This window comes from Notothenia rossii, assembly GCF_949606895.1.
Source record: "Notothenia rossii genome assembly, chromosome: 8".
Classification (NCBI taxonomy): domain Eukaryota; kingdom Metazoa; phylum Chordata; class Actinopteri; order Perciformes; family Nototheniidae; genus Notothenia; species Notothenia rossii.
In genome coordinates this window covers 663,310-689,975 of record NC_136906.1, presented here as the reverse complement: position 1 = coordinate 689,975, position 26,666 = coordinate 663,310, and the positions used below count along the sequence as shown (strand labels likewise).

Here is a 26,666-nt window from a genome sequence, read left to right as displayed (position 1 = left end):
TCTCTCTCTGTGTCCTCTGAGTGTAGAAAGTGTGTGTGACTTCAGGCTCTCTCTCTGTGTCCTCTGAGTGTAGAAAGTGTGTGTGACTTCAGGCTCTCTCTCTGTGTCCTCTGAGTGTAGAAAGTGTGTGTGACTTCAGGCTCTCTCTCTGAGTGTAGAAAGTGTGTGTGACTTCAGGCTCTCTCTCTGAGTGTAGAAAGTGTGTGTGACTTCAGGCTCTCTCTCTCTCTCTCTCTCTGAGTGTAGAAAGTGTGTGTGACTTCAGGCTCTCTCTCTCTCTGTGTCCTCTGAGTGTAGAAAGTGTGTGTGACTTCAGGCTCTCTCTCTGTGTGTCCTCTGAGTGTAGAAAGTGTGTGTGACTTCAGGCTCTCTCTCTCTCTGTGTGTCCTCTGAGTGTAGAAAGTGTGTGTGACTTCAGGCTCTCTCTCTGTGTGTCCTCTGAGTGTAGAAAGTGTGTGTGACTTCAGGCTCTCTCTCTGTGTGTCCTCTGAGTGTAGAAAGTGTGTGTGACTTCAGGCTCTCTCTCTCTGTGTCCTCTGAGTGTAGAAAGTGTGTGTGACTTCAGGCTCTCTCTCTCTCTCTCTGAGTGTAGAAAGTGTGTGTGACTTCAGGCTCTCTCTCTCTGTGTGTCTGGTTATGATGAACACAGCAGATATCTGAATGGAGCTGAGCGGGTTATTCAGACGGTGCAATGGTCTCTCTCTCTCTCTGTGAGTGTTATCCTATCAGAGGCAGGTCTTAATGGATACTCATGTGAGCTGGTGCTGGGTGCTCATGAGAACCAGAGGAACCTCCTTGTCTCCGGTTCCCAACAGAGGGAACATCCTGTCGGAGAACTCTCCGCTGAAGCTGTAGATCTCAGAGCTCGTCTTCACGTTGAAGAACGACACCTGGCCCTCGTCCACGTCCAGGAACACGCCCACCTGGCGCAGCTTCTGGGGGCTCTTCACCTGCACAGGGTCATGTTATTACATTTCATTAAAGGTATCACCTGTAGCTGTGAACATGACAGGATGTGTGATTACCTAGAAGAGCATCAGGACTGTTTGAGGCATATGATAGCTATGTGATGAACATGATGATTCAGCCTCTATGGAGAGAGACATATGACAAGCATGCTCATTTCTGACGTGGAGCTAATCTGAAGTAAACATTGAATACTGCTTTCTATTCCTCCATCATGTTCTTCCGTCTGTCTGTCCGTGTATTCTCGTGTTCCGATTAACCCAGACACATTTGTTCTTGTTTTGTGTCTATATCTACGCCGGGATCCTGAGTCGAGGCTGATCCTCTTGCTGTGGTCCTGTGTCCTGGATCCTCTACCCTGAGTTCTGGATTAGGTCGTGGTTCGGGTCGTGGCTGAACCTGTCTCTGTGGTCCTGCCTGGGTCTCGTCATGCTGCTTCCCTGAAGGCTCCCACAGGATTGTAGTTGAGATCTTAGATTCATCTTCTTATTACAGACACATGCATTTGCTAACATTCGGTCTATATGTTCTAAATGTATTCTCTCTTCTTTCCACACGGCATCTATTGCACGTCTGTCCGTCCTGGGAGAGGGATCCCTCCTCTGTTGCTCTCCCTGAGGTTTCTCCATGTTCCACTTTAAACTGTGGGTTTCTCTGGAAGTGTTTCTTTGTACGATGTGAGGGTCTGAGGACAGAGGGTCTAAGGACAGAGGGTCTGAGGACAGAGGGTCTGAGGACAGAGGGTCTAAGGGGTCTGAGGACAGAGGGTCTGAGGACAGAGGGTCTAAGGGGTCTGAGGACAGAGGGTCTAAGGACAGAGGGTCTAAGGGGTCTGAGGACAGAGGGTCTGAGGACAGAGGGTCTAAGGGGTCTGAGGACAGAGGGTCTAAGGACAGAGGGACTGAGGACAGAGGGACTGAGGACAGAGGGTCTGAGGACAGAGGGTCTGAGGACAGAGGGTCGGAGGACAGAGGGTCGGAGGACAGAGGGTCTAAGGACAGAGGGTCTAGGACAGAGGGTCTGAGGACAGAGGGTCTAAGGACAGAGGGTCTGAGTACAGAGGGTCTGAGGACAGAGGGTCTGAGGACAGAGGATCTGAGGACAGAGGGACTGAGGACAAAGGGTCTGAGGACAGAGGGTCTGAGGACAGAGGGACTGAGGACAAAGGGTCTGAGGACAGAGGGTCTGAGGACAGAGGGTCTGAGGACAGAGGGTCTGAGGACAGAGGGACTGAGGACAAAGGGTCTGAGGACAGAGGGTCTGAGGACAGAGGGTCTGAGGACAGAGGGTGTTGTTTCCTCAGACTGATATTCTGCACACTGTGTTGTTGTCTCTACTGGAGGATATTGTTATTATACGTAAAGCTCTTTGGCTCGTTTATAAATGTGCTCTATAAATAAAACTTGATTTGATCTTGTGACTGAGGAACTCCCTCTCTTGGATATCAGCATGTGAAGGACACTGTTCAGGAACTAGTTGATGCTCTGTATGTGATGACTCCTTCCATTCTGGAGAGGATCACAGATACATGGATCCTGAGGCTCAAGCCGGGGACCAGAGATTACTAATAGATACTAAAAAGATTACCATAATCTTTTAAGTATTCAGAAAAAGTCAGAATTTGGGAAAAAGCCATCATCATCAAGATTTTTCTAACAATCTCCTTGTCTTTTTCCTGTATAAAAAGTGTTCCTTTTTCTGTTGAATAATAAATAATAAATGTATAAAGTGTAAACAAAGTGTTTCTCAAACAGTTGAAACATGCCTCGTACAGGAGCAACAGAGACAAACAGCCAATGAGTGCGTAAACAATGCTAAACAAATGGAGCAGAGTAAATAATTCACTTGAATGTTGAGCTCATGTTAAACTGGAGCCAAAGTTTGACTGTATTTTATTTGGAGGTTTGTCTCGTACTTCATGCATTTAGCATTTCTCTCAGTAAAACGATCTGAGAGTCTGTTGGACATCAACTCCGTAATAAATGTAGTCTACGTTTCATAAGAGGTGTAAAACCTGAGAGCATTCTACGTCTCCTCTGAAGGAGATTTAGAATCTGTGTTGTTGATTTCATGTGTGAACGATACAGAGAGGTGAAGCTGTCATGTGTTACTGTTGGAGTGGTGAGCAGGCCGCTTGATTCTGGGTATATGGGAGTCAGGTGGTCTGTGAGGGTTTCTATTGGCTGAGAGGTCCTTGGTATGAAACACTTTGAGAAACTCTGCTGTAGTAGAAAACAAAAATATAATGCAATAAAGGATATAATAATAATGAACCAGTACCTTGGTGAGGGGGGGGGCGGTGAGGGCGCGCAGGGTGCTGTTGCTCCACCAGATGGCGTAGTACCCGTTAGAGGGACTCATGTCAAACAGACCCTTCCTGGGAGCCGATTCACTGACGACCCCCAGCTTCCAGTCCTTACTCTCCCCCACAGACACCTGCACATATATAAATATATATATCACACACACACACACACACACACACACACACACACACACACACACACACACACACACACACACACACACACACACACACACACACACACACACACACACACACACACACACACACACACACACACACACACACACACACACACACACACACACACACACACACACACACACACACACACACACACACACACACACACACACACACACACCACCATCAAAACACCTGGGATGTGCTGGACCCCCCAGGTGTTTGTGTGGGACAATAACATATAATCAACGTGTTGTTGTCCCACACAAACACCTGGGGGGTCCAGCACATAACATAACATGTGTTTACTTCTGGAACACAGTGACATCACTCCAGAACACTCGCACTCCTACTGGCTAACGCTCCAGCACATTGTACGTGACAGGCTAAGGGGCGGGACATCTCTAAACTGTGGACCAATCACAACAGATTGGTCATAAAGTCATAAATGATAACACTCATAATGGATCCCTTGTCTTTTACCTGCAAACCGAATGTACCCGAGGGTTAGGGTTGTATATGTAAATACCTCCCAGTAGTGCCTCCCCGTGCTGAAGCTCTCCTTCCCGCTGATGCACGACCACACGTCAAAGCGCTGCTGGGAGTTTCTGTAGAACTGAAGCTTCTCTCCTCTCTTCACCTGCTTCCTGTCCTCCGACAGGATGAGGAACGGGTACGCTGTGACCGGGTTCAGAGTCACGTCCTCTGAGGAGACACAAGATGTGAGGAGGCTGAGACAGGTGAACACACCATGAAGCACTTCCTGTGTGACTGAAAGCCAGACAGAGTCAGACGTTCAACATCAAAACGATCTCCTCATGATCTGTGAAGGAGATCAGGCTTTCTGCTACAGTAAATAAGATAAAGAGAAATCATGAAACACTCACCCATGTAAACTCGAGCCTTCTTGTGTCCTGTAACAGACATGAAGCTGGATCAAATCATAATTATATTTAATTAACAATACGTTTATGAATTGATTGAAAGACGAACCTGAGACCGGCTTCATCTTCTTCAGATCTGAGGGCAGACAAGAAGTCATTAGAACCAAAGCCCTCACAGGCACGCAGCAGCAGGACTCTGAGGTAAAGGTGAGTAGATGCTGAACCCTCACCCTTCAGACTCCACTGGCTCTTCCTCAGACTGGCCGAGCTTCCTCTCAGACTGAGCAGGCTCTCCGCCGTCATCATCTCTCCAGCCGAGCCTGAAGCACAGATATAAGATAACATTATGATGTCATCTTTTTCCACACAAAGACATCACTTTTCTAATGGACCCTGAAACACATTGATCTCACCGGAGCCTCTGGGCCGGACCTCTCCCATCCGGATGTCCTCCATCTTCTCCTTGACCTCCAGCAGGGAGCTCTTCACCTCCCGCAGCTGGAAGTGCAGGGAGAAATCTGGCTCTTCCTCCCCCCGCTGCTCCTCCCCCAGGGGGAACGTCGCCTCCTCGTAACTCTGGGTAGAGAGGGAACGTTTTGTAAACTACTCAGTAACTCTACTCGGTAACTCTACAGAGTAACTCTACAGAGTAACTCTACAGAGTAACTCTACTCAGTAACTCTACACGGTAACTCTACAGAGTAACTCTACTCAGTAACTCTACTCAGTAACTCTACAGAGTAACTCTACAGAGTAACTCTACTCGGTAACTCTACAGAGTAACTCTACAGAGTAACTCTACAGAGTAACTCTACTCAGTAACTCTACTCAGTAACTCTACAGAGTAACTCTACAGAGTAACTCTACTCGGTAACTCTACAGAGTAACTCTACTCAGTAACTCTACTCAGTAACTCTACAGAGTAACTCTACAGAGTAACTCTACTCAGTAACTCTACAGAGTAACTCTACAGAGTAACTCTACAGAGTAACTCTACAGAGTAACTCTACTCAGTAACTCTACAGAGTAACTCTACAGAGTAACTCTACAGAGTAACTCTACAGAGTAACTCTACTCAGTAACTCTACACAGTAACTCTACAGAGTAACTCTACAGAGTAACTCTACAGAGTAACTCTACTCAGTAACTCTACAGAGTAACTCTACTCAGTAACTCTACTCAGTAACTCTACAGAGTAACTCTACAGAGTAACTCTACTCAGTAACTCTACTCAGTAACTCTACAGAGTAACTCTACAGAGTAACTCTACTCAGTAACTCTACTCAGTAACTCTACAGAGTAACTCTACAGAGTAACTCTACAGAGTAACTCTACAGAGTAACTCTACTCAGTAACTCTACAGAGTAACTCTACAGAGTAACTCTACTCAGTAACTCTACAGAGTAACTCTACTCAGTAACTCTACAGAGTAACTCTACTCAGTAACTCTACAGAGTAACTCTACTCAGTAACTCTACAGAGTAACTCTACTCAGTAACTCTACAGAGTAACTCTACTCAGTAACTCTACTCAGTAACTCTACAGAGTAACTCTACTCAGTAACTCTACAGAGTAACTCTACTCAGTAACTCTACAGAGTAACTCTACTCAGTAACTCTACTCAGTAACTCTACAGAGTAACTCTACTCAGTAACTCTACAGAGTAACTCTACTCAGTAACTCTACTCAGTAACTCTACAGAGTAACTCTACAGAGTAACTCTACAGAGTAACTCTACTCAGTAACTCTACTCAGTAACTCTACTCAGTAACTCTACTCAGTAACTCTACTCAGTAACTCTACAGAGTAACTCTACTCAGTAACTCTACTCAGTAACTCTACTCAGTAACTCTACAGAGTAACTCTACTCAGTAACTCTACTCAGTAACTCTACAGAGTAACTCTACTCAGTAACTCTACTCAGTAACTCTACTCAGTAACTCTACAGAGTAACTCTACAGAGTAACTCTACTCAGTAACTCTACTCAGTAACTCTACAGAGTAACTCTACTCAGTAACTCTACTCAGTAACTCTACTCAGTAACTCTACAGAGTAACTCTACTCAGTAACTCTACTCAGTAACTCTACTCAGTAACTCTACTCAGTAACTCTACTCAGTAACTCTACAGAGTAACTCTACTCAGTAACTCTACAGAGTAACTCTACTCAGTAACTCTACTCAGTAACTCTACTCAGTAACTCTACAGAGTAACTCTACAGAGTAACTCTACTCAGTAACTCTACTCAGTAACTCTACAGAGTAACTCTACTCAGTAACTCTACTCAGTAACTCTACAGAGTAACTCTACTCAGTAACTCTACTCAGTAACTCTACAGAGTAACTCTACTCAGTAACTCTACTCAGTAACTCTACTCAGTAACTCTACTCAGTAACTCTACTCAGTAACTCTACTCAGTAACTCTACTCAGTAACTCTACTCAGTAACTCTACTCAGTAACTCTACAGAGTAACTCTACAGAGTAACTCTACTCAGTAACTCTACTCAGTAACTCTACAGAGTAACTCTACTCAGTAACTCTACTCAGTAACTCTACTCAGTAACTCTACAGAGTAACTCTACAGAGTAACTCTACAGAGTAACTCTACTCAGTAACTCTACAGAGTAACTCTACTCAGTAACTCTACTCAGTAACTCTACTCAGTAACTCTACTCAGTAACTCTACAGAGTAACTCTACAGAGTAACTCTACAGAGTAACTCTACTCAGTAACTCTACAGAGTAACTCTACTCAGTAACTCTACTCAGTAACTCTACTCAGTAACTCTACTCAGTAACTCTACTCAGTAACTCTACAGAGTAACTCTACAGAGTAACTCTACAGAGTAACTCTACTCAGTAACTCTACAGAGTAACTCTACTCAGTAACTCTACTCAGTAACTCTACTCAGTAACTCTACTCAGTAACTCTACAGAGTAACTCTACAGAGTAACTCTACAGAGTAACTCTACTCAGTAACTCTACTCAGTAACTCTACAGAGTAACTCTACTCAGTAACTCTACTCAGTAACTCTACTCAGTAACTCTACTCAGTAACTCTACAGAGTAACTCTACTCAGTAACTCTACTCAGTAACTCTACTCAGTAACTCTACAGAGTAACTCTACTCAGTAACTCTACTCAGTAACTCTACTCAGTAACTCTACTCAGTAACTCTACAGAGTAACTCTACTCAGTAACTCTACTCAGTAACTCTACTCAGTAACTCTACAGAGTAACTCTACTCAGTAACTCTACAGAGTAACTCTACTCAGTAACTCTACTCAGTAACTCTACAGAGTAACTCTACTCAGTAACTCTACTCAGTAACTCTACAGAGTAACTCTACTCAGTAACTCTACTCAGTAACTCTACAGAGTAACTCTACAGAGTAACTCTACTCAGTAACTCTACTCAGTAACTCTACTCAGTAACTCTACTCAGTAACTCTACAGAGTAACTCTACTCAGTAACTCTACTCAGTAACTCTACTCAGTAACTCTACAGAGTAACTCTACTCAGTAACTCTACAGAGTAACTCTACTCAGTAACTCTACTCAGTAACTCTACAGAGTAACTCTACTCAGTAACTCTACAGAGTAACTCTACTCAGTAACTCTACTCAGTAACTCTACTCAGTAACTCTACAGAGTAACTCTACTCAGTAACTCTACAGAGTAACTCTACTCAGTAACTCTACTCAGTAACTCTACAGAGTAACTCTACTCAGTAACTCTACTCAGTAACTCTACTCAGTAACTCTACAGAGTAACTCTACAGAGTAACTCTACTCAGTAACTCTACTCAGTAACTCTACTCAGTAACTCTACAGAGTAACTCTACAGAGTAACTCTACTCGGTAACTCTACTCAGTAACTCTACTCAGTAACTCTACAGAGTAACTCTACTCAGTAACTCTACAGAGTAACTCTACTCAGTAACTCTACTCAGTAACTCTACAGAGTAACTCTACAGAGTAACTCTACTCAGTAACTCTACTCGGTAACTCTACTCGGTAACTCTACAGAGTAACTCTACAGAGTAACTCTACTCAGTAACTCTACAGAGTAACTCTACTCAGTAACTCTACACAGTAACTCTACAGAGTAACTCTACAGAGTAACTCTACAGAGTAACTCTACTCAGTAACTCTACTCAGTAACTCTACAGAGTAACTCTACTCAGTAACTCTACAGAGTAACTCTACTCAGTAACTCTACAGAGTAACTCTACTCAGTAACTCTACAGAGTAACTCTACTCAGTAACTCTACTCAGTAACTCTACTCAGTAACTCTACAGAGTAACTCTACTCAGTAACTCTACAGAGTAACTCTACTCAGTAACTCTACAGAGTAACTCTACTCAGTAACTCTACTCAGTAACTCTACTCAGTAACTCTACTCAGTAACTCTACAGAGTAACTCTACAGAGTAACTCTACTCAGTAACTCTACTCAGTAACTCTACTCAGTAACTCTACTCAGTAACTCTACAGAGTAACTCTACAGAGTAACTCTACTCAGTAACTCTACAGAGTAACTCTACTCAGTAACTCTACTCAGTAACTCTACTCAGTAACTCTACTCAGTAACTCTACAGAGTAACTCTACTCAGTAACTCTACTCAGTAACTCTACAGAGTAACTCTACTCAGTAACTCTACTCAGTAACTCTACTCAGTAACTCTACTCAGTAACTCTACAGAGTAACTCTACAGAGTAACTCTACTCAGTAACTCTACTCAGTAACTCTACAGAGTAACTCTACTCGGTAACTCTACTCGGTAACTCTACAGAGTAACTCTACAGAGTAACTCTACTCGGTAACTCTACAGAGTAACTCTACTCGGTAACTCTACTCAGTAACTCTACTCAGTAACTCTACTCAGTAACTCTACAGAGTAACTCTACAGAGTAACTCTACACAGTAACTCTACAGAGTAACTCTACAGAGTAACTCTACAGAGTAACTCTACTCAGTAACTCTACAGAGTAACTCTACTCAGTAACTCTACAGAGTAACTCTACAGAGTAACTCTACTCAGTAACTCTACAGAGTAACTCTACTCAGTAACTCTACAGAGTAACTCTACTCAGTAACTCTACTCAGTAACTCTACAGAGTAACTCTACAGAGTAACTCTACTCAGTAACTCTACAGAGTAACTCTACTCAGTAACTCTACTCAGTAACTCTACAGAGTAACTCTACTCAGTAACTCTACAGAGTAACTCTACTCAGTAACTCTACAGAGTAACTCTACTCAGTAACTCTACTCAGTAACTCTACTCAGTAACTCTACTCAGTAACTCTACAGAGTAACTCTACAGAGTAACTCTACTCAGTAACTCTACTCAGTAACTCTACAGAGTAACTCTACTCAGTAACTCTACAGAGTAACTCTACAGAGTAACTCTACTCAGTAACTCTACTCAGTAACTCTACAGAGTAACTCTACAGAGTAACTCTACTCAGTAACTCTACTCAGTAACTCTACAGAGTAACTCTACTCAGTAACTCTACTCAGTAACTCTACAGAGTAACTCTACTCAGTAACTCTACAGAGTAACTCTACAGAGTAACTCTACAGAGTAACTCTACAGAGTAACTCTACTCAGTAACTCTACTCAGTAACTCTACAGAGTAACTCTACAGAGTAACTCTACAGAGTAACTCTACTCAGTAACTCTACTCAGTAACTCTACAGAGTAACTCTACTCAGTAACTCTACTCAGTAACTCTACAGAGTAACTCTACTCAGTAACTCTACAGAGTAACTCTACAGAGTAACTCTACTCAGTAACTCTACAGAGTAACTCTACTCAGTAACTCTACTCAGTAACTCTACAGAGTAACTCTACTCAGTAACTCTACAGAGTAACTCTACTCAGTAACTCTACAGAGTAACTCTACTCAGTAACTCTACTCGGTAACTCTACAGAGTAACTCTACTCAGTAACTCTACTCAGTAACTCTACTCAGTAACTCTACAGAGTAACTCTACAGAGTAACTCTACTCAGTAACTCTACTCAGTAACTCTACAGAGTAACTCTACTCAGTAACTCTACAGAGTAACTCTACTCAGTAACTCTACTCAGTAACTCTACTCAGTAACTCTACAGAGTAACTCTACTCAGTAACTCTACTCAGTAACTCTACTCAGTAACTCTACAGAGTAACTCTACTCAGTAACTCTACTCAGTAACTCTACAGAGTAACTCTACTCAGTAACTCTACAGAGTAACTCTACTCAGTAACTCTACTCAGTAACTCTACAGAGTAACTCTACTCAGTAACTCTACTCAGTAACTCTACAGAGTAACTCTACAGAGTAACTCTACAGAGTAACTCTACTCAGTAACTCTACTCAGTAACTCTACTCAGTAACTCTACTCAGTAACTCTACAGAGTAACTCTACTCAGTAACTCTACAGAGTAACTCTACTCAGTAACTCTACTCAGTAACTCTACTCAGTAACTCTACAGAGTAACTCTACTCAGTAACTCTACTCAGTAACTCTACTCAGTAACTCTACAGAGTAACTCTACTCAGTAACTCTACTCAGTAACTCTACTCAGTAACTCTACAGAGTAACTCTACTCAGTAACTCTACTCAGTAACTCTACAGAGTAACTCTACTCAGTAACTCTACAGAGTAACTCTACTCGGTAACTCTACTCAGTAACTCTACAGAGTAACTCTACAGAGTAACTCTACTCAGTAACTCTACTCAGTAACTCTACAGAGTAACTCTACTCAGTAACTCTACAGAGTAACTCTACTCGGTAACTCTACTCAGTAACTCTACAGAGTAACTCTACAGAGTAACTCTACTCGGTAACTCTACAGAGTAACTCTACTCAGTAACTCTACAGAGTAACTCTACTCAGTAACTCTACTCAGTAACTCTACAGAGTAACTCTACAGAGTAACTCTACAGAGTAACTCTACTCAGTAACTCTACAGAGTAACTCTACTCAGTAACTCTACAGAGTAACTCTACTCAGTAACTCTACTCAGTAACTCTACTCAGTAACTCTACAGAGTAACTCTACAGAGTAACTCTACAGAGTAACTCTACTCAGTAACTCTACAGAGTAACTCTACTCAGTAACTCTACAGAGTAACTCTACTCAGTAACTCTACTCAGTAACTCTACAGAGTAACTCTACTCAGTAACTCTACAGAGTAACTCTACTCAGTAACTCTACTCAGTAACTCTACAGAGTAACTCTACTCAGTAACTCTACTCAGTAACTCTACAGAGTAACTCTACTCAGTAACTCTACTCAGTAACTCTACTCAGTAACTCTACTCAGTAACTCTACTCAGTAACTCTACTCAGTAACTCTACTCAGTAACTCTACTCAGTAACTCTACTCAGTAACTCTACAGAGTAACTCTACAGAGTAACTCTACTCAGTAACTCTACAGAGTAACTCTACAGAGTAACTCTACTCAGTAACTCTACTCAGTAACTCTACTCAGTAACTCTACAGAGTAACTCTACAGAGTAACTCTACAGAGTAACTCTACAGAGTAACTCTACACGGTAACTCTACTCAGTAACTCTACTCAGTAACTCTACAGAGTAACTCTACAGAGTAACTCTACAGAGTAACTCTACTCAGTAACTCTACAGAGTAACTCTACTCAGTAACTCTACAGAGTAACTCTACTCAGTAACTCTACAGAGTAACTCTACTCAGTAACTCTACTCAGTAACTCTACAGAGTAACTCTACTCAGTAACTCTACTCAGTAACTCTACAGAGTAACTCTACTCAGTAACTCTACAGAGTAACTCTACTCAGTAACTCTACAGAGTAACTCTACAGAGTAACTCTACTCAGTAACTCTACTCAGTAACTCTACTCAGTAACTCTACTCAGTAACTCTACAGAGTAACTCTACAGAGTAACTCTACAGAGTAACTCTACAGAGTAACTCTACACGGTAACTCTACTCAGTAACTCTACAGAGTAACTCTACAGAGTAACTCTACAGAGTAACTCTACTCAGTAACTCTACTCAGTAACTCTACAGAGTAACTCTACTCAGTAACTCTACTCAGTAACTCTACTCAGTAACTCTACAGAGTAACTCTACTCAGTAACTCTACACGGTAACTCTACAGAGTAACTCTACAGAGTAACTCTACTCAGTAACTCTACTCAGTAACTCTACTCAGTAACTCTACAGAGTAACTCTACAGAGTAACTCTACTCGGTAACTCTACAGAGTAACTCTACAGAGTAACTCTACTCAGTAACTCTACACGGTAACTCTACAGAGTAACTCTACTCAGTAACTCTACACGGTAACTCTACAGAGTAACTCTACTCAGTAACTCTACTCAGTAACTCTACTCAGTAACTCTACAGAGTAACTCTACTCAGTAACTCTACAGAGTAACTCTACAGAGTAACTCTACTCGGTAACTCTACAGAGTAACTCTACAGAGTAACTCTACAGAGTAACTCTACTCGGTAACTCTACAGAGTAACTCTACAGAGTAACTCTACTCAGTAACTCTACACGGTAACTCTACAGAGTAACTCTACTCAGTAACTCTACACGGTAACTCTACAGAGTAACTCTACTCAGTAACTCTACTCAGTAACTCTACACGGTAACTCTACAGAGTAACTCTACTCAGTAACTCTACACGGTAACTCTACAGAGTAACTCTACTCAGTAACTCTACTCAGTAACTCTACTCAGTAACTCTACAGAGTAACTCTACAGAGTAACTCTACTCGGTAACTCTACAGAGTAACTCTACAGAGTAACTCTACAGAGTAACTCTACTCAGTAACTCTACAGAGTAACTCTACTCGGTAACTCTACACGGTAACTCTACAGAGTAACTCTACTCAGTAACTCTACAGAGTAACTCTACTCAGTAACTCTACACGGTAACTCTACAGAGTAACTCTACTCAGTAACTCTACTCAGTAACTCTACAGAGTAACTCTACAGAGTAACTCTACTCAGTAACTCTACAGAGTAACTCTACTCAGTAACTCTACAGAGTAACTCTACAGAGTAACTCTACAGAGTAACTCTACTCAGTAACTCTACAGAGTAACTCTACTCAGTAACTCTACTCAGTAACTCTACAGAGTAACTCTACTCAGTAACTCTACTCAGTAACTCTACAGAGTAACTCTACAGAGTAACTCTACAGAGTAACTCTACTCAGTAACTCTACTCAGTAACTCTACTCAGTAACTCTACAGAGTAACTCTACTCAGTAACTCTACAGAGTAACTCTACTCAGTAACTCTACTCAGTAACTCTACTCAGTAACTCTACTCAGTAACTCTACTCAGTAACTCTACAGAGTAACTCTACTCAGTAACTCTACTCAGTAACTCTACTCAGTAACTCTACTCAGTAACTCTACAGAGTAACTCTACTCAGTAACTCTACTCAGTAACTCTACTCAGTAACTCTACTCAGTAACTCTACTCAGTAACTCTACTCAGTAACTCTACAGAGTAACTCTACTCAGTAACTCTACTCAGTAACTCTACAGAGTAACTCTACAGAGTAACTCTACAGAGTAACTCTACTCAGTAACTCTACTCAGTAACTCTACTCAGTAACTCTACAGAGTAACTCTACTCAGTAACTCTACAGAGTAACTCTACTCAGTAACTCTACTCAGTAACTCTACTCAGTAACTCTACTCAGTAACTCTACTCAGTAACTCTACAGAGTAACTCTACTCAGTAACTCTACTCAGTAACTCTACTCAGTAACTCTACTCAGTAACTCTACAGAGTAACTCTACTCAGTAACTCTACTCAGTAACTCTACAGAGTAACTCTACTCAGTAACTCTACTCAGTAACTCTACTCAGTAACTCTACTCAGTAACTCTACTCAGTAACTCTACAGAGTAACTCTACTCAGTAACTCTACTCAGTAACTCTACAGAGTAACTCTACAGAGTAACTCTACTCAGTAACTCTACAGAGTAACTCTACTCAGTAACTCTACTCAGTAACTCTACAGAGTAACTCTACAGAGTAACTCTACTCAGTAACTCTACAGAGTAACTCTACTCAGTAACTCTACTCAGTAACTCTACTCAGTAACTCTACAGAGTAACTCTACTCAGTAACTCTACTCAGTAACTCTACAGAGTAACTCTACTCAGTAACTCTACAGAGTAACTCTACTCAGTAACTCTACTCAGTAACTCTACAGAGTAACTCTACTCAGTAACTCTACTCAGTAACTCTACTCAGTAACTCTACTCAGTAACTCTACAGAGTAACTCTACTCAGTAACTCTACTCAGTAACTCTACAGAGTAACTCTACAGAGTAACTCTACTCAGTAACTCTACTCAGTAACTCTACTCAGTAACTCTACAGAGTAACTCTACTCAGTAACTCTACTCAGTAACTCTACAGAGTAACTCTACTCAGTAACTCTACTCAGTAACTCTACTCAGTAACTCTACAGAGTAACTCTACTCAGTAACTCTACTCAGTAACTCTACTCAGTAACTCTACAGAGTAACTCTACTCAGTAACTCTACAGAGTAACTCTACTCAGTAACTCTACAGAGTAACTCTACAGAGTAACTCTACTCAGTAACTCTACAGAGTAACTCTACTCAGTAACTCTACTCAGTAACTCTACAGAGTAACTCTACTCAGTAACTCTACTCAGTAACTCTACAGAGTAACTCTACTCAGTAACTCTACAGAGTAACTCTACAGAGTAACTCTACAGAGTAACTCTACAGAGTAACTCTACTCAGTAACTCTACTCAGTAACTCTACTCAGTAACTCTACAGAGTAACTCTACTCAGTAACTCTACTCAGTAACTCTACAGAGTAACTCTACTCAGTAACTCTACTCAGTAACTCTACTCAGTAACTCTACAGAGTAACTCTACTCAGTAACTCTACTCAGTAACTCTACTCAGTAACTCTACTCAGTAACTCTACTCAGTAACTCTACAGAGTAACTCTACTCAGTAACTCTACAGAGTAACTCTACAGAGTAACTCTACTCAGTAACTCTACTCGGTAACTCTACTCGGTAACTCTACAGAGTAACTCTACAGAGTAACTCTACTCAGTAACTCTACTCAGTAACTCTACAGAGTAACTCTACTCAGTAACTCTACTCAGTAACTCTACAGAGTAACTCTACAGAGTAACTCTACAGAGTAACTCTACTCAGTAACTCTACACAGTAACTCTACAGAGTAACTCTACTCAGTAACTCTACAGAGTAACTCTACAGAGTAACTCTACTCAGTAACTCTACTCAGTAACTCTACAGAGTAACTCTACTCAGTAACTCTACAGAGTAACTCTACTCAGTAACTCTACAGAGTAACTCTACTCAGTAACTCTACAGAGTAACTCTACTCAGTAACTCTACTCAGTAACTCTACAGAGTAACTCTACTCAGTAACTCTACAGAGTAACTCTACAGAGTAACTCTACAGAGTAACTCTACTCAGTAACTCTACAGAGTAACTCTACTCAGTAACTCTACAGAGTAACTCTACAGAGTAACTCTACTCAGTAACTCTACAGAGTAACTCTACAGAGTAACTCTACAGAGTAACTCTACTCAGTAACTCTACAGAGTAACTCTACTCAGTAACTCTACTCAGTAACTCTACAGAGTAACTCTACTCAGTAACTCTACTCAGTAACTCTACAGAGTAACTCTACTCAGTAACTCTACTCAGTAACTCTACTCAGTAACTCTACTCAGTAACTCTACAGAGTAACTCTACAGAGTAACTCTACTCAGTAACTCTACTCGGTAACTCTACAGAGTAACTCTACTCGGTAACTCTACTCAGTAACTCTACAGAGTAACTCTACAGAGTAACTCTACAGAGTAACTCTACTCGGTAACTCTACAGAGTAACTCTACTCGGTAACTCTACTCAGTAACTCTACTCAGTAACTCTACAGAGTAACTCTACAGAGTAACTCTACAGAGTAACTCTACACAGTAACTCTACAGAGTAACTCTACAGAGTAACTCTACAGAGTAACTCTACTCAGTAACTCTACAGAGTAACTCTACTCAGTAACTCTACAGAGTAACTCTACTCAGTAACTCTACAGAGTAACTCTACTCAGTAACTCTACTCAGTAACTCTACAGAGTAACTCTACAGAGTAACTCTGCTCAGTAACTCTACAGAGTAACTCTACAGAGTAACTCTACAGAGTAACTCTACTCAGTAACTCTACTCAGTAACTCTACAGAGTAACTCTACAGAGTAACTCTGCTCAGTAACTCTACAGAGTAACTCTACAGAGTAACTCTACTCAGTAACTCTACTCAGTAACTCTACAGAGTAACTCTACAGAGTAACTCTACAGAGTAACTCTACACAGTAACTCTACAGAGTAACTCTACAGAGTAACTCTACAGAGTAACTCTACTCAGTAACTCTACAGAGTAACTCTACTCAGTAACTCTACTCAGTAACTCTACTCAGTAACTCTACTCAGTAACTCTACAGAGTAACTCTACTCAGTAACTCTACTCAGTAACTCTACTCAGTAACTCTACTCAGTAACTCTACAGAGTAACTCTACTCAGTAACTCTACTCAGTAACTCTACAGAGTAACTCTACTCAGTAACTCTACTCAGTAACTCTACAGAGTAACTCTACTCAGTAACTCTACAGAGTAACTCTACTCAGTAACTCTACAGAGTAACTCTACTCAGTAACTCTACAGAGTAACTCTACTCAGTAACTCTACTCAGTAACTCTACTCAGTAACTCTACTCAGTAACTCTACAGAGTAACTCTACTCAGTAACTCTACTCAGTAACTCTACAGAGTAACTCTACTCAGTAACTCTACTCAGTAACTCTACAGAGTAACTCTACTCAGTAACTCTACTCAGTAACTCTACAGAGTAACTCTACTCAGTAACTCTACAGAGTAACTCTACAGAGTAACTCTACTCAGTAACTCTACAGAGTAACTCTACAGAGTAACTCTACTCAGTAACTCTACTCAGTAACTCTACAGAGTAACTCTACAGAGTAACTCTACTCAGTAACTCTACTCAGTAACTCTACTCAGTAACTCTACAGAGTAACTCTACTCAGTAACTCTACTCAGTAACTCTACAGAGTAACTCTACTCAGTAACTCTACTCAGTAACTCTACTCAGTAACTCTACAGAGTAACTCTACTCAGTAACTCTACAGAGTAACTCTACAGAGTAACTCTACTCAGTAACTCTACAGAGTAACTCTACTCAGTAACTCTACAGAGTAACTCTACAGAGTAACTCTACTCAGTAACTCTACTCAGTAACTCTACAGAGTAACTCTACTCAGTAACTCTACAGAGTAACTCTACTCAGTAACTCTACTCAGTAACTCTACTCAGTAACTCTACAGAGTAACTCTACTCAGTAACTCTACAGAGTAACTCTACAGAGTAACTCTACTCAGTAACTCTACTCAGTAACTCTACAGAGTAACTCTACTCAGTAACTCTACAGAGTAACTCTACTCAGTAACTCTACTCAGTAACTCTACAGAGTAACTCTACTCAGTAACTCTACTCAGTAACTCTACTCAGTAACTCTACAGAGTAACTCTACAGAGTAACTCTACAGAGTAACTCTACTCAGTAACTCTACTCAGTAACTCTACTCAGTAACTCTACAGAGTAACTCTACAGAGTAACTCTACACGGTAACTCTACTCAGTAACTCTACAGAGTAACTCTACAGAGTAACTCTACAGAGTAACTCTACAGAGTAACTCTACTCAGTAACTCTACTCAGTAACTCTACAGAGTAACTCTACTCAGTAACTCTACTCAGTAACTCTACTCAGTAACTCTACAGAGTAACTCTACAGAGTAACTCTACAGAGTAACTCTACTCAGTAACTCTACTCAGTAACTCTACAGAGTAACTCTACTCAGTAACTCTACAGAGTAACTCTACTCAGTAACTCTACAGAGTAACTCTACTCAGTAACTCTACTCAGTAACTCTACAGAGTAACTCTACTCAGTAACTCTACAGAGTAACTCTACTCAGTAACTCTACAGAGTAACTCTACAGAGTAACTCTACTCAGTAACTCTACTCAGTAACTCTACTCAGTAACTCTACTCAGTAACTCTACAGAGTAACTCTACTCAGTAACTCTACTCAGTAACTCTACAGAGTAACTCTACTCAGTAACTCTACTCAGTAACTCTACTCAGTAACTCTACTCAGTAACTCTACTCAGTAACTCTACAGAGTAACTCTACTCAGTAACTCTACTCAGTAACTCTACTCAGTAACTCTACTCAGTAACTCTACTCAGTAACTCTACAGAGTAACTCTACAGAGTAACTCTACTCAGTAACTCTACTCAGTAACTCTACAGAGTAACTCTACTCAGTAACTCTACAGAGTAACTCTACTCGGTAACTCTACAGAGTAACTCTACTCAGTAACTCTACAGAGTAACTCTACAGAGTAACTCTACTCGGTAACTCTACAGAGTAACTCTACTCGGTAACTCTACTCAGTAACTCTACTCAGTAACTCTACAGAGTAACTCTACTCAGTAACTCTACAGAGTAACTCTACTCGGTAACTCTACTCAGTAACTCTACTCAGTAACTCTACAGAGTAACTCTACACAGTAACTCTACAGAGTAACTCTACACAGTAACTCTACAGAGTAACTCTACTCAGTAACTCTACAGAGTAACTCTACAGAGTAACTCTACTCAGTAACTCTACTCAGTAACTCTACTCAGTAACTCTACAGAGTAACTCTACAGAGTAACTCTACTCAGTAACTCTACTCAGTAACTCTACAGAGTAACTCTACTCAGTAACTCTACAGAGTAACTCTACTCAGTAACTCTACTCAGTAACTCTACAGAGTAACTCTACTCAGTAACTCTACAGAGTAACTCTACTCAGTAACTCTACAGAGTAACTCTACTCAGTAACTCTACAGAGTAACTCTACTCAGTAACTCTACAGAGTAACTCTACAGAGTAACTCTACTCAGTAACTCTACAGAGTAACTCTACAGAGTAACTCTACTCAGTAACTCTACTCAGTAACTCTACAGAGTAACTCTACTCAGTAACTCTACTCAGTAACTCTACTCAGTAACTCTACTCAGTAACTCTACAGAGTAACTCTACTCAGTAACTCTACTCAGTAACTCTACAGAGTAACTCTACTCAGTAACTCTACTCAGTAACTCTACTCAGTAACTCTACAGAGTAACTCTACAGAGTAACTCTACTCAGTAACTCTACTCAGTAACTCTACAGAGTAACTCTACTCAGTAACTCTACAGAGTAACTCTACAGAGTAACTCTACAGAGTAACTCTACTCAGTAACTCTACTCAGTAACTCTACAGAGTAACTCTACTCAGTAACTCTACAGAGTAACTCTACAGAGTAACTCTACTCAGTAACTCTACTCAGTAACTCTACAGAGTAACTCTACAGAGTAACTCTACTCAGTAACTCTACTCAGTAACTCTACTCAGTAACTCTACAGAGTAACTCTACAGAGTAACTCTACTCAGTAACTCTACTCAGTAACTCTACAGAGTAACTCTACAGAGTAACTCTACAGAGTAACTCTACTCAGTAACTCTACTCAGTAACTCTACAGAGTAACTCTACTCAGTAACTCTACAGAGTAACTCTACAGAGTAACTCTACTCAGTAACTCTACTCAGTAACTCTACAGAGTAACTCTACTCAGTAACTCTACAGAGTAACTCTACAGAGTAACTCTACAGAGTAACTCTACTCAGTAACTCTACAGAGTAACTCTACAGAGTAACTCTACAGAGTAACTCTACTCAGTAACTCTACTCAGTAACTCTACAGAGTAACTCTACAGAGTAACTCTACAGAGTAACTCTACTCAGTAACTCTACTCAGTAACTCTACAGAGTAACTCTACAGAGTAACTCTACTCAGTAACTCTACTCAGTAACTCTACAGAGTAACTCTACTCAGTAACTCTACTCAGTAACTCTACAGAGTAACTCTACAGAGTAACTCTACTCAGTAACTCTACTCAGTAACTCTACAGAGTAACTCTACTCAGTAACTCTACTCAGTAACTCTACAGAGTAACTCTACTCAGTAACTCTACTCAGTAACTCTACTCAGTAACTCTACAGAGTAACTCTACTCAGTAACTCTACAGAGTAACAAGATGTTCAAAGACAGAGCAGACAGTCGGAGTTTCCTGTCTGGATCAGGTGACTCTCAGGTGACTTTCAGGTGACTCTCTCACCTGCAGGAACAGGATGTGGTCCTGACTGACGGCCTGATCCTCCAGCGTGGCTCTCCTGTCCGTCAGCTGGCTAAGCTCCGCCTCCAGACGCCTCACCAGCCCCTCCCCCTGTGACATCACAGTGTCCAGCTGGTTCTGGATCCCGCCCGACACCTGAGTCCGGACCCGGTCCAGCGCTGAGGACAGGTGGTCCAGCAGCTGATCCACCTCCCCTCGCTCACCCTCTGCGTAGCTCTGCAGATACAAGCCATTACTATAAAAACTGAAACATCTGGAACATCTGGAAGTGTGCATGCTGTTAGCTGGCAGATAGCAGCCTATAAAGATCCACATTTACATAGCCTGAATTGAAGTTGGAGGAATAAGAAGCTAAAAGATGACGGTTGTAGTCGGTAGCTAAACATAACACCTGAACATGTGAGGTAAAAAGTGTGAACGTGCTCAGTGAGAGAGTTAGCTGACAGATAGCAGGTGAGCATTGTTAGCTAGAGTTTAAATAGTTAGCTTAGAGGAAAAAGATCATCTTCAAGACGAAGCTCACACTTAGGAAGCTAACTGGAAGCTTTCTGAAGTTTGAGAAACTCTTCGTGTAACTGACGGAGACTTAACGGGTCGTTCTCCATAGCACACTATATGATAAAGAGAGAGAGGAGAGAGACCTTGACTGCCTCCAGCTTCCTCTTCAGCTCCGTCACATGAAGCTCCTTCTCTCTGATCCGGTTGAGGATCTCCTGCTCCGTCCTCGCCACATGTTTCTGAACAGAGGAGGACACAGAGGAGGACACAGAGGAGGACACAGAGGAGGACACAGAGGAGGACACAGAGGAGGACACAGAGGAGGACACAGAGGAGAACACACTGTATCATTCAGTCAGGAACCGCCTCATTGACAGCAGCAGGGATATTGATCTCTACCTGTTTGCCGAGTCTCTCCGTCTGAACCGAGACGGTTTTGTGAGTTCGATGTTCCTCCAGGACACAGATGGCACAGATGCAGCGCTGACATGTCCGACAGTAAACCTGGACAAGTGAACACATCGGGAGATTATCAACAAGTTCAGGACCTATTCATCAATTATCACAACAGAGAGATGCAGGAATGAGTCCTCAAGCCTAACATGACCATTTCATCACTAAAGGCTAATATGGGTGTGCTCCCTCCATTAGGCGGTAGGGGTTTCACCAACTAATCGACTAGTCGACTAGTCGACTACCTTTACCACTAGTCGGCGCTGTAGGCCCTAGTCGACTAGTCGTGAAAAAAATGGAGGTAAACGAGGTGCTGCAAAATGCTCCAAAACACGTCCGACATTCTTATGTATGGCAGAACTTCAACGAAGATGTAACCAAGTCCACAGTGAAGTGTCAGTTGTGTACAGCTGTACTGAAGTACAATACAAATGCATCTGCTATGTGCAACCATCTGAAGATGAGACACCCGCTGCCGACAGCTAGCACTAGCAGTAATGCTAGCACCAGTGAGCAACGGACCGGCGTCAGCACTGAACAGAGGCAAACGAACAGCAAGAAAACACGGGTCAACAGTGATGATGAGCTACGGGATTACTGCCAGCGGACACCGCATATCCCCACAATGGATAATCCACTGGAGTGGTGGGCAGAAAACGTGCACCGCTTCCCCCGCTTTCGAGGAGCTACCTGGCTATTCCAGCCACAAGCACCCCGAGTGAGAGGGGTTTTTCCCTGGCAGGCAACACTGTCACCCGAAAGCGGTCAAGCCTCCTTCCCTCACATGTCGATGCGTTGGTGTTCAAACCAAAAATATGGAAAGGTGGACGTTATCGTGGAGGACAGCGAATAAAGTGTTGCGCACTGGATTTACGTGGCATTTATGTAAACAAGAGTTTTTTGCTGTCGATTTTGGTGAGTCCAGTGTTTGTTATTTACTCAGCCATGTAACACAAATTAAAATGCAGTGTTTAATGTTACTGTATGAGTTCCAATAGAAAATACAGTTGTAAACCTCTCTTTGTGTGTCTCTATTATGACGTAACGACTAGTCGACAACTATTTTGAAAAATGTGTCGACTAGTAAATATTGGTAGTTGTGAAACCCCTATTAGGCGGCGGATCGTCATGCAGGTTAATGTGTGTTACTGTGTGTATATATGAGTGTAATGCCCCTCACCTCCATTAGGCGGCGGATCGTCCTGCAGGTTAATGTGTGTTACTGTGTGTATATATGAGTGTAATGCCCCTCACCTCCATTAGGCGACGGATCTCCCTGCAGGTTAATGTGTGTTACTGTGTGTATATATGAGTGTAATGCCCCTCACCTCCATTAGGTGGCGGTGCGTCCTGCAGGTTAATGTGTGTTACTGTGTGTATATATGAGTGTAATGCCCCTCACCTCCATTAGGCGGCGGATCGTCATGCAGGTTAATGTGTGTTACTGTGTGTATATATGAGTGTAATGCCCCTCACCTCCATTAGGCGGCGGATCGTCATGCAGGTTAATGTGTGTTACTGTGTGTATATATGAGTGTAATGCCCCTCACCTCCATTAGGTGGCGGTGCGTCCTGCAGGTTAATGTGTGTTACTGTGTGTATATATGAGTGTAATGCCCCTCACCTCCATTAGGCGGTGGTGCGTCCTGCTGGTTAATGTGTGTTACTGTGTGTATATATGAGTGTAATGCCCCTCACCTCCATTAGGTGGCGGTGCGTCCTGCAGGTTAATGTGTGTTACTGTGTGTATATATGAGTGTAATGCCCCTCACCTCCATTAGGCGGCGGATCGTCCTGCAGGTTAATGTGTGTTACTGTGTGTATATATGAGTGTAATGCCCCTCACCTCCATTAGGCGGCGGATCGTCCTGCAGGTTAATGTGTGTTACTGTGTGTATATATGAGTGTAATGCCCCTCACCTCCATTAGGTGGCGGTGCGTCCTGCAGGTTAATGTGTGTTACTGTGTGTATATATGAGTGTAATGCCCCTCACCTCCATTAGGTGGCGGATCGTCCTGCTGGTTAATGTGTGTTACTGTGTGTATATATGAGTGTAATGCCCCTCACCTCCATTAGGTGGCGGATCGTCCTGCAGGTTAATGTGTGTTACTGTGTGTATATATGAGTGTAATGCCCCTCACCTCCATTAGGCGGCGGTGCGTCCTGCAGGTCCTCCCCCTCAGGGCCTCCAGCGGCTCCATCAGAGAGTGTTTTGAGTAGAAAGAGGAGCTCAGGTGAGGCTGCAGGTGCTCTCTGCAGTATGAGGCGGTGCAGGTGAGGCAGGAGCTGACGGCCGGCTGCTTGCCCCCCGTACACACATCACACCACACCACCTCCGTGCTGTCACCACCGGGGGGCATCGCCTTGGTGCCCGGGAGTACAGGCGAACCGTTACCTAGCAACACAGGTGGCCCGGCAGCTCCATAATGACCAACTTTATATTTATCTGCTATCAGAGCGAAGACTTTGTTCACGCTGAGCTGAGGGCGCTCTTCAAACTCACGCTTACACAGAGGACAGGTGCAAAGAGAGGAGGACGCCCAATATCCTCCTATACACACCTGAGAGGAGAGATCACAATATATTTATTTACACTTATTTTTGTTATTTTTCAGTGAGTGAGTGAGTGAGTGAGTGAGTGAGTGTGTGTGTGTGTGTGTGTTCGTGTGTGCGATTGTTATACCTGGCAGAAGTTGTGTCCACATGGAGTAGAAACTGGTTCATCAAACAGGTCCAGACAGATGGAGCAGGTTAACTCCTGCTCAGAGAACAGATCTGGAGCCTCAGCCATCATCTGAGAGGAGAGAGAGAGAGAGAGAGAGAGAGAGAGAGAGAGAGAGAGAGAGAGAGAGAGAGAGAGAGAGAGACATTAATATCTGAAGGAAAGTGTGATATTCTGAACATTTTGAGAAAAGGCTGAAAGTGAATATCTGAAGAGGATCCGGGTCACATGTACAACAAATGTTGAGATATGAGATAAATATATAAATTCTGAAATTCATTAATTCTCAGAATTATTGTAATGTGAAAAAAATAAATTCTTTTCTGAGAAAAAAGTCAGAATTCTGATTTTTTTTCTAAATTCTTTACAAAAGAATATTCTGTGAAAAGTGTTTTATCTGATATTCTCCGAAAAAGAAGAAGAAGAAGAAGAAGAAGAAGAAGAGGTGATAACTTTTGCCAGAACTCTGAGAAAAATGATTCCGATGTTTTATTTTTAGAGAATTTGTAGTTTTTGATTTGAAAAAAAGTCAGAATCTGAGATTTCTCTGAAAAATAAATAAAAACTGTTTTTCAGAATTAGTCAGGATTCTGGGACTTTCTGAAAAAAAGAGTATTCGTATCTGAATGAGTTCTGTTTGAAGCTGAACCTGATGATGAGATGTTCTCTCAACTCCTGAGGAGAGTCTGACCTCATGCCTCTGATGTCTGACCTCTCTCCTGATCGATAGTGATGACTCAACACTGAACCCGAGTCAGCTGTTCCTCACTGAAGCTTCATCACACTGTTCTTATCAATAGAGTTTCATTCTGTTATCCAGACATGTTGCCGATTTAGCTTTTATTCATTTCTGGAGGTTATCAACAAATCAATTCTTAGTAAGAATGTTTATTGTTGATATCAGAAATTGAATTTAAACTTGTTGTAATCTTTATACAGTCTATGGCTGTAATGTGTATTTCTGATATCGAAAATGAGATTTGAGCCGGTGAGATTTGAGCCGGTGAGATTCGAGCCGGTGAGATTTGAGCCGGTGAGATTCGAGCCGGTGAGATTCGAGCCAGTGAGACTCTCATCGTGTTTCTCATTCATTTCAATGAGAGTTGGTATTTATAAGATAGAGCTTTATTGTCTCCCTTAGGAGAAATGTGTCTCGGGCATCGAGATAATACACATAAAACATTCAGGTCAATCAGTCATAGATACAGAACAGAGACATATCACATGGCAAAGAAACAAACAAGAAACATACAGGTACAGCACTTTCCCTATTGCATTCATACATAATCAAATATTGCACCTTCCCTACTGCACCTATGCATAGTGTCCGTCAGATTGCACATATCCCTATTGTGTCCATACCTGTTTACACATAATGCACTATTTCTGATATCAACACTTTGTATTCTCACTCAGAACTGATTTGTTGATTTCCTCCAGAAATGAATAAAAGCTGAATCGGACTTCTGCCACAGAGAGAGGATAGACTGCATTCCACACGCACGCACACACACGCGCACGCACACACCTGATTGTGATTAAAAGGGGGCGTGGCCTAGCCAGGGTAACAGCTCGTTCATGGAATATGACATTATTTAAAAAGATGCAAAATAAATAAACTATATTTAAAAAATACTACAAAAATAAATGTATTTATGATATAAATATATTAAGGAATATATACAGATATTAAAATGACTGTTACTATGAACACAAACATGACGTTACACTGTGAACATGTGACTCAGAGACACAGAACACGGGCAGTAAACAACAACAAGCTATTTCCTCCACATGTTTAATAAACAACAACAGATGATGTAAATAAAGCTGGAGCCAGCAGGGCATTATGGTATGTATCAGAGAGCAGCAGGTCGAACACACAGACACTAACAGCAGGATCTCATCAGGAGGTTCAAAAGAGGAAACACAGATTATTAAAGTTTCAGTAACAGATTGAGGAGAAGAGGAGGAAGATGAAGATGAAGAGGAAGAGGAAGAGTGCATAATGATAAAAGTTAGATTAAGGTTTGTGTGAGTTTAAAGTAACCAAAGAGTCTCACCTGCTGCTTCGGTCTCGACGCGTTTCTCTCAAAGCCTGAAACTCAGGTTGGCCTGTGACGTCACCGGGGGCGGGGCCTCTCCATTCAGCAGAGCGGTCAGGTGAGTTAGGTAGATGTCTGCTCTGCTGCTTTATTATTATTATAACTCTTCACACACTCATCACACCTCTAATAACCGCTGAGTCATTATTACACTCATTATGTTATTTCATTACATTTGATGGTTTAATGTTAATCTGTGCTGTTTGTCTGAGAGGACATCAATAAAGTTCTG

General features: G+C 41.9%; 1 protein-coding gene across 1 annotated transcript; it reads right to left on the bottom strand.

The window, feature by feature from the left end:
* Positions 1-489: 489 nt before the first annotated feature.
* Positions 490-26,526, bottom strand: btr30 (bloodthirsty-related gene family, member 30). Its single transcript, XM_079645567.1, has 13 exons — positions 26,393-26,526; positions 24,291-24,401; positions 23,749-24,168; positions 21,553-21,657; positions 21,297-21,392; positions 20,638-20,871; positions 4,752-4,914; positions 4,569-4,658; positions 4,448-4,474; positions 4,342-4,368; positions 3,984-4,159; positions 3,247-3,402; positions 490-950 (listed from the first exon to the last, which is right to left on the bottom strand). The coding sequence occupies exons 2-13, from the start codon at positions 24,399-24,401 to the stop codon at positions 750-752; spliced, it is 1,806 nt and encodes a 601-aa protein (XP_079501693.1). The 5' UTR covers positions 26,393-26,526; the 3' UTR covers positions 490-749.
* Between the last annotated feature and the right edge of the window lie 140 nt (positions 26,527-26,666).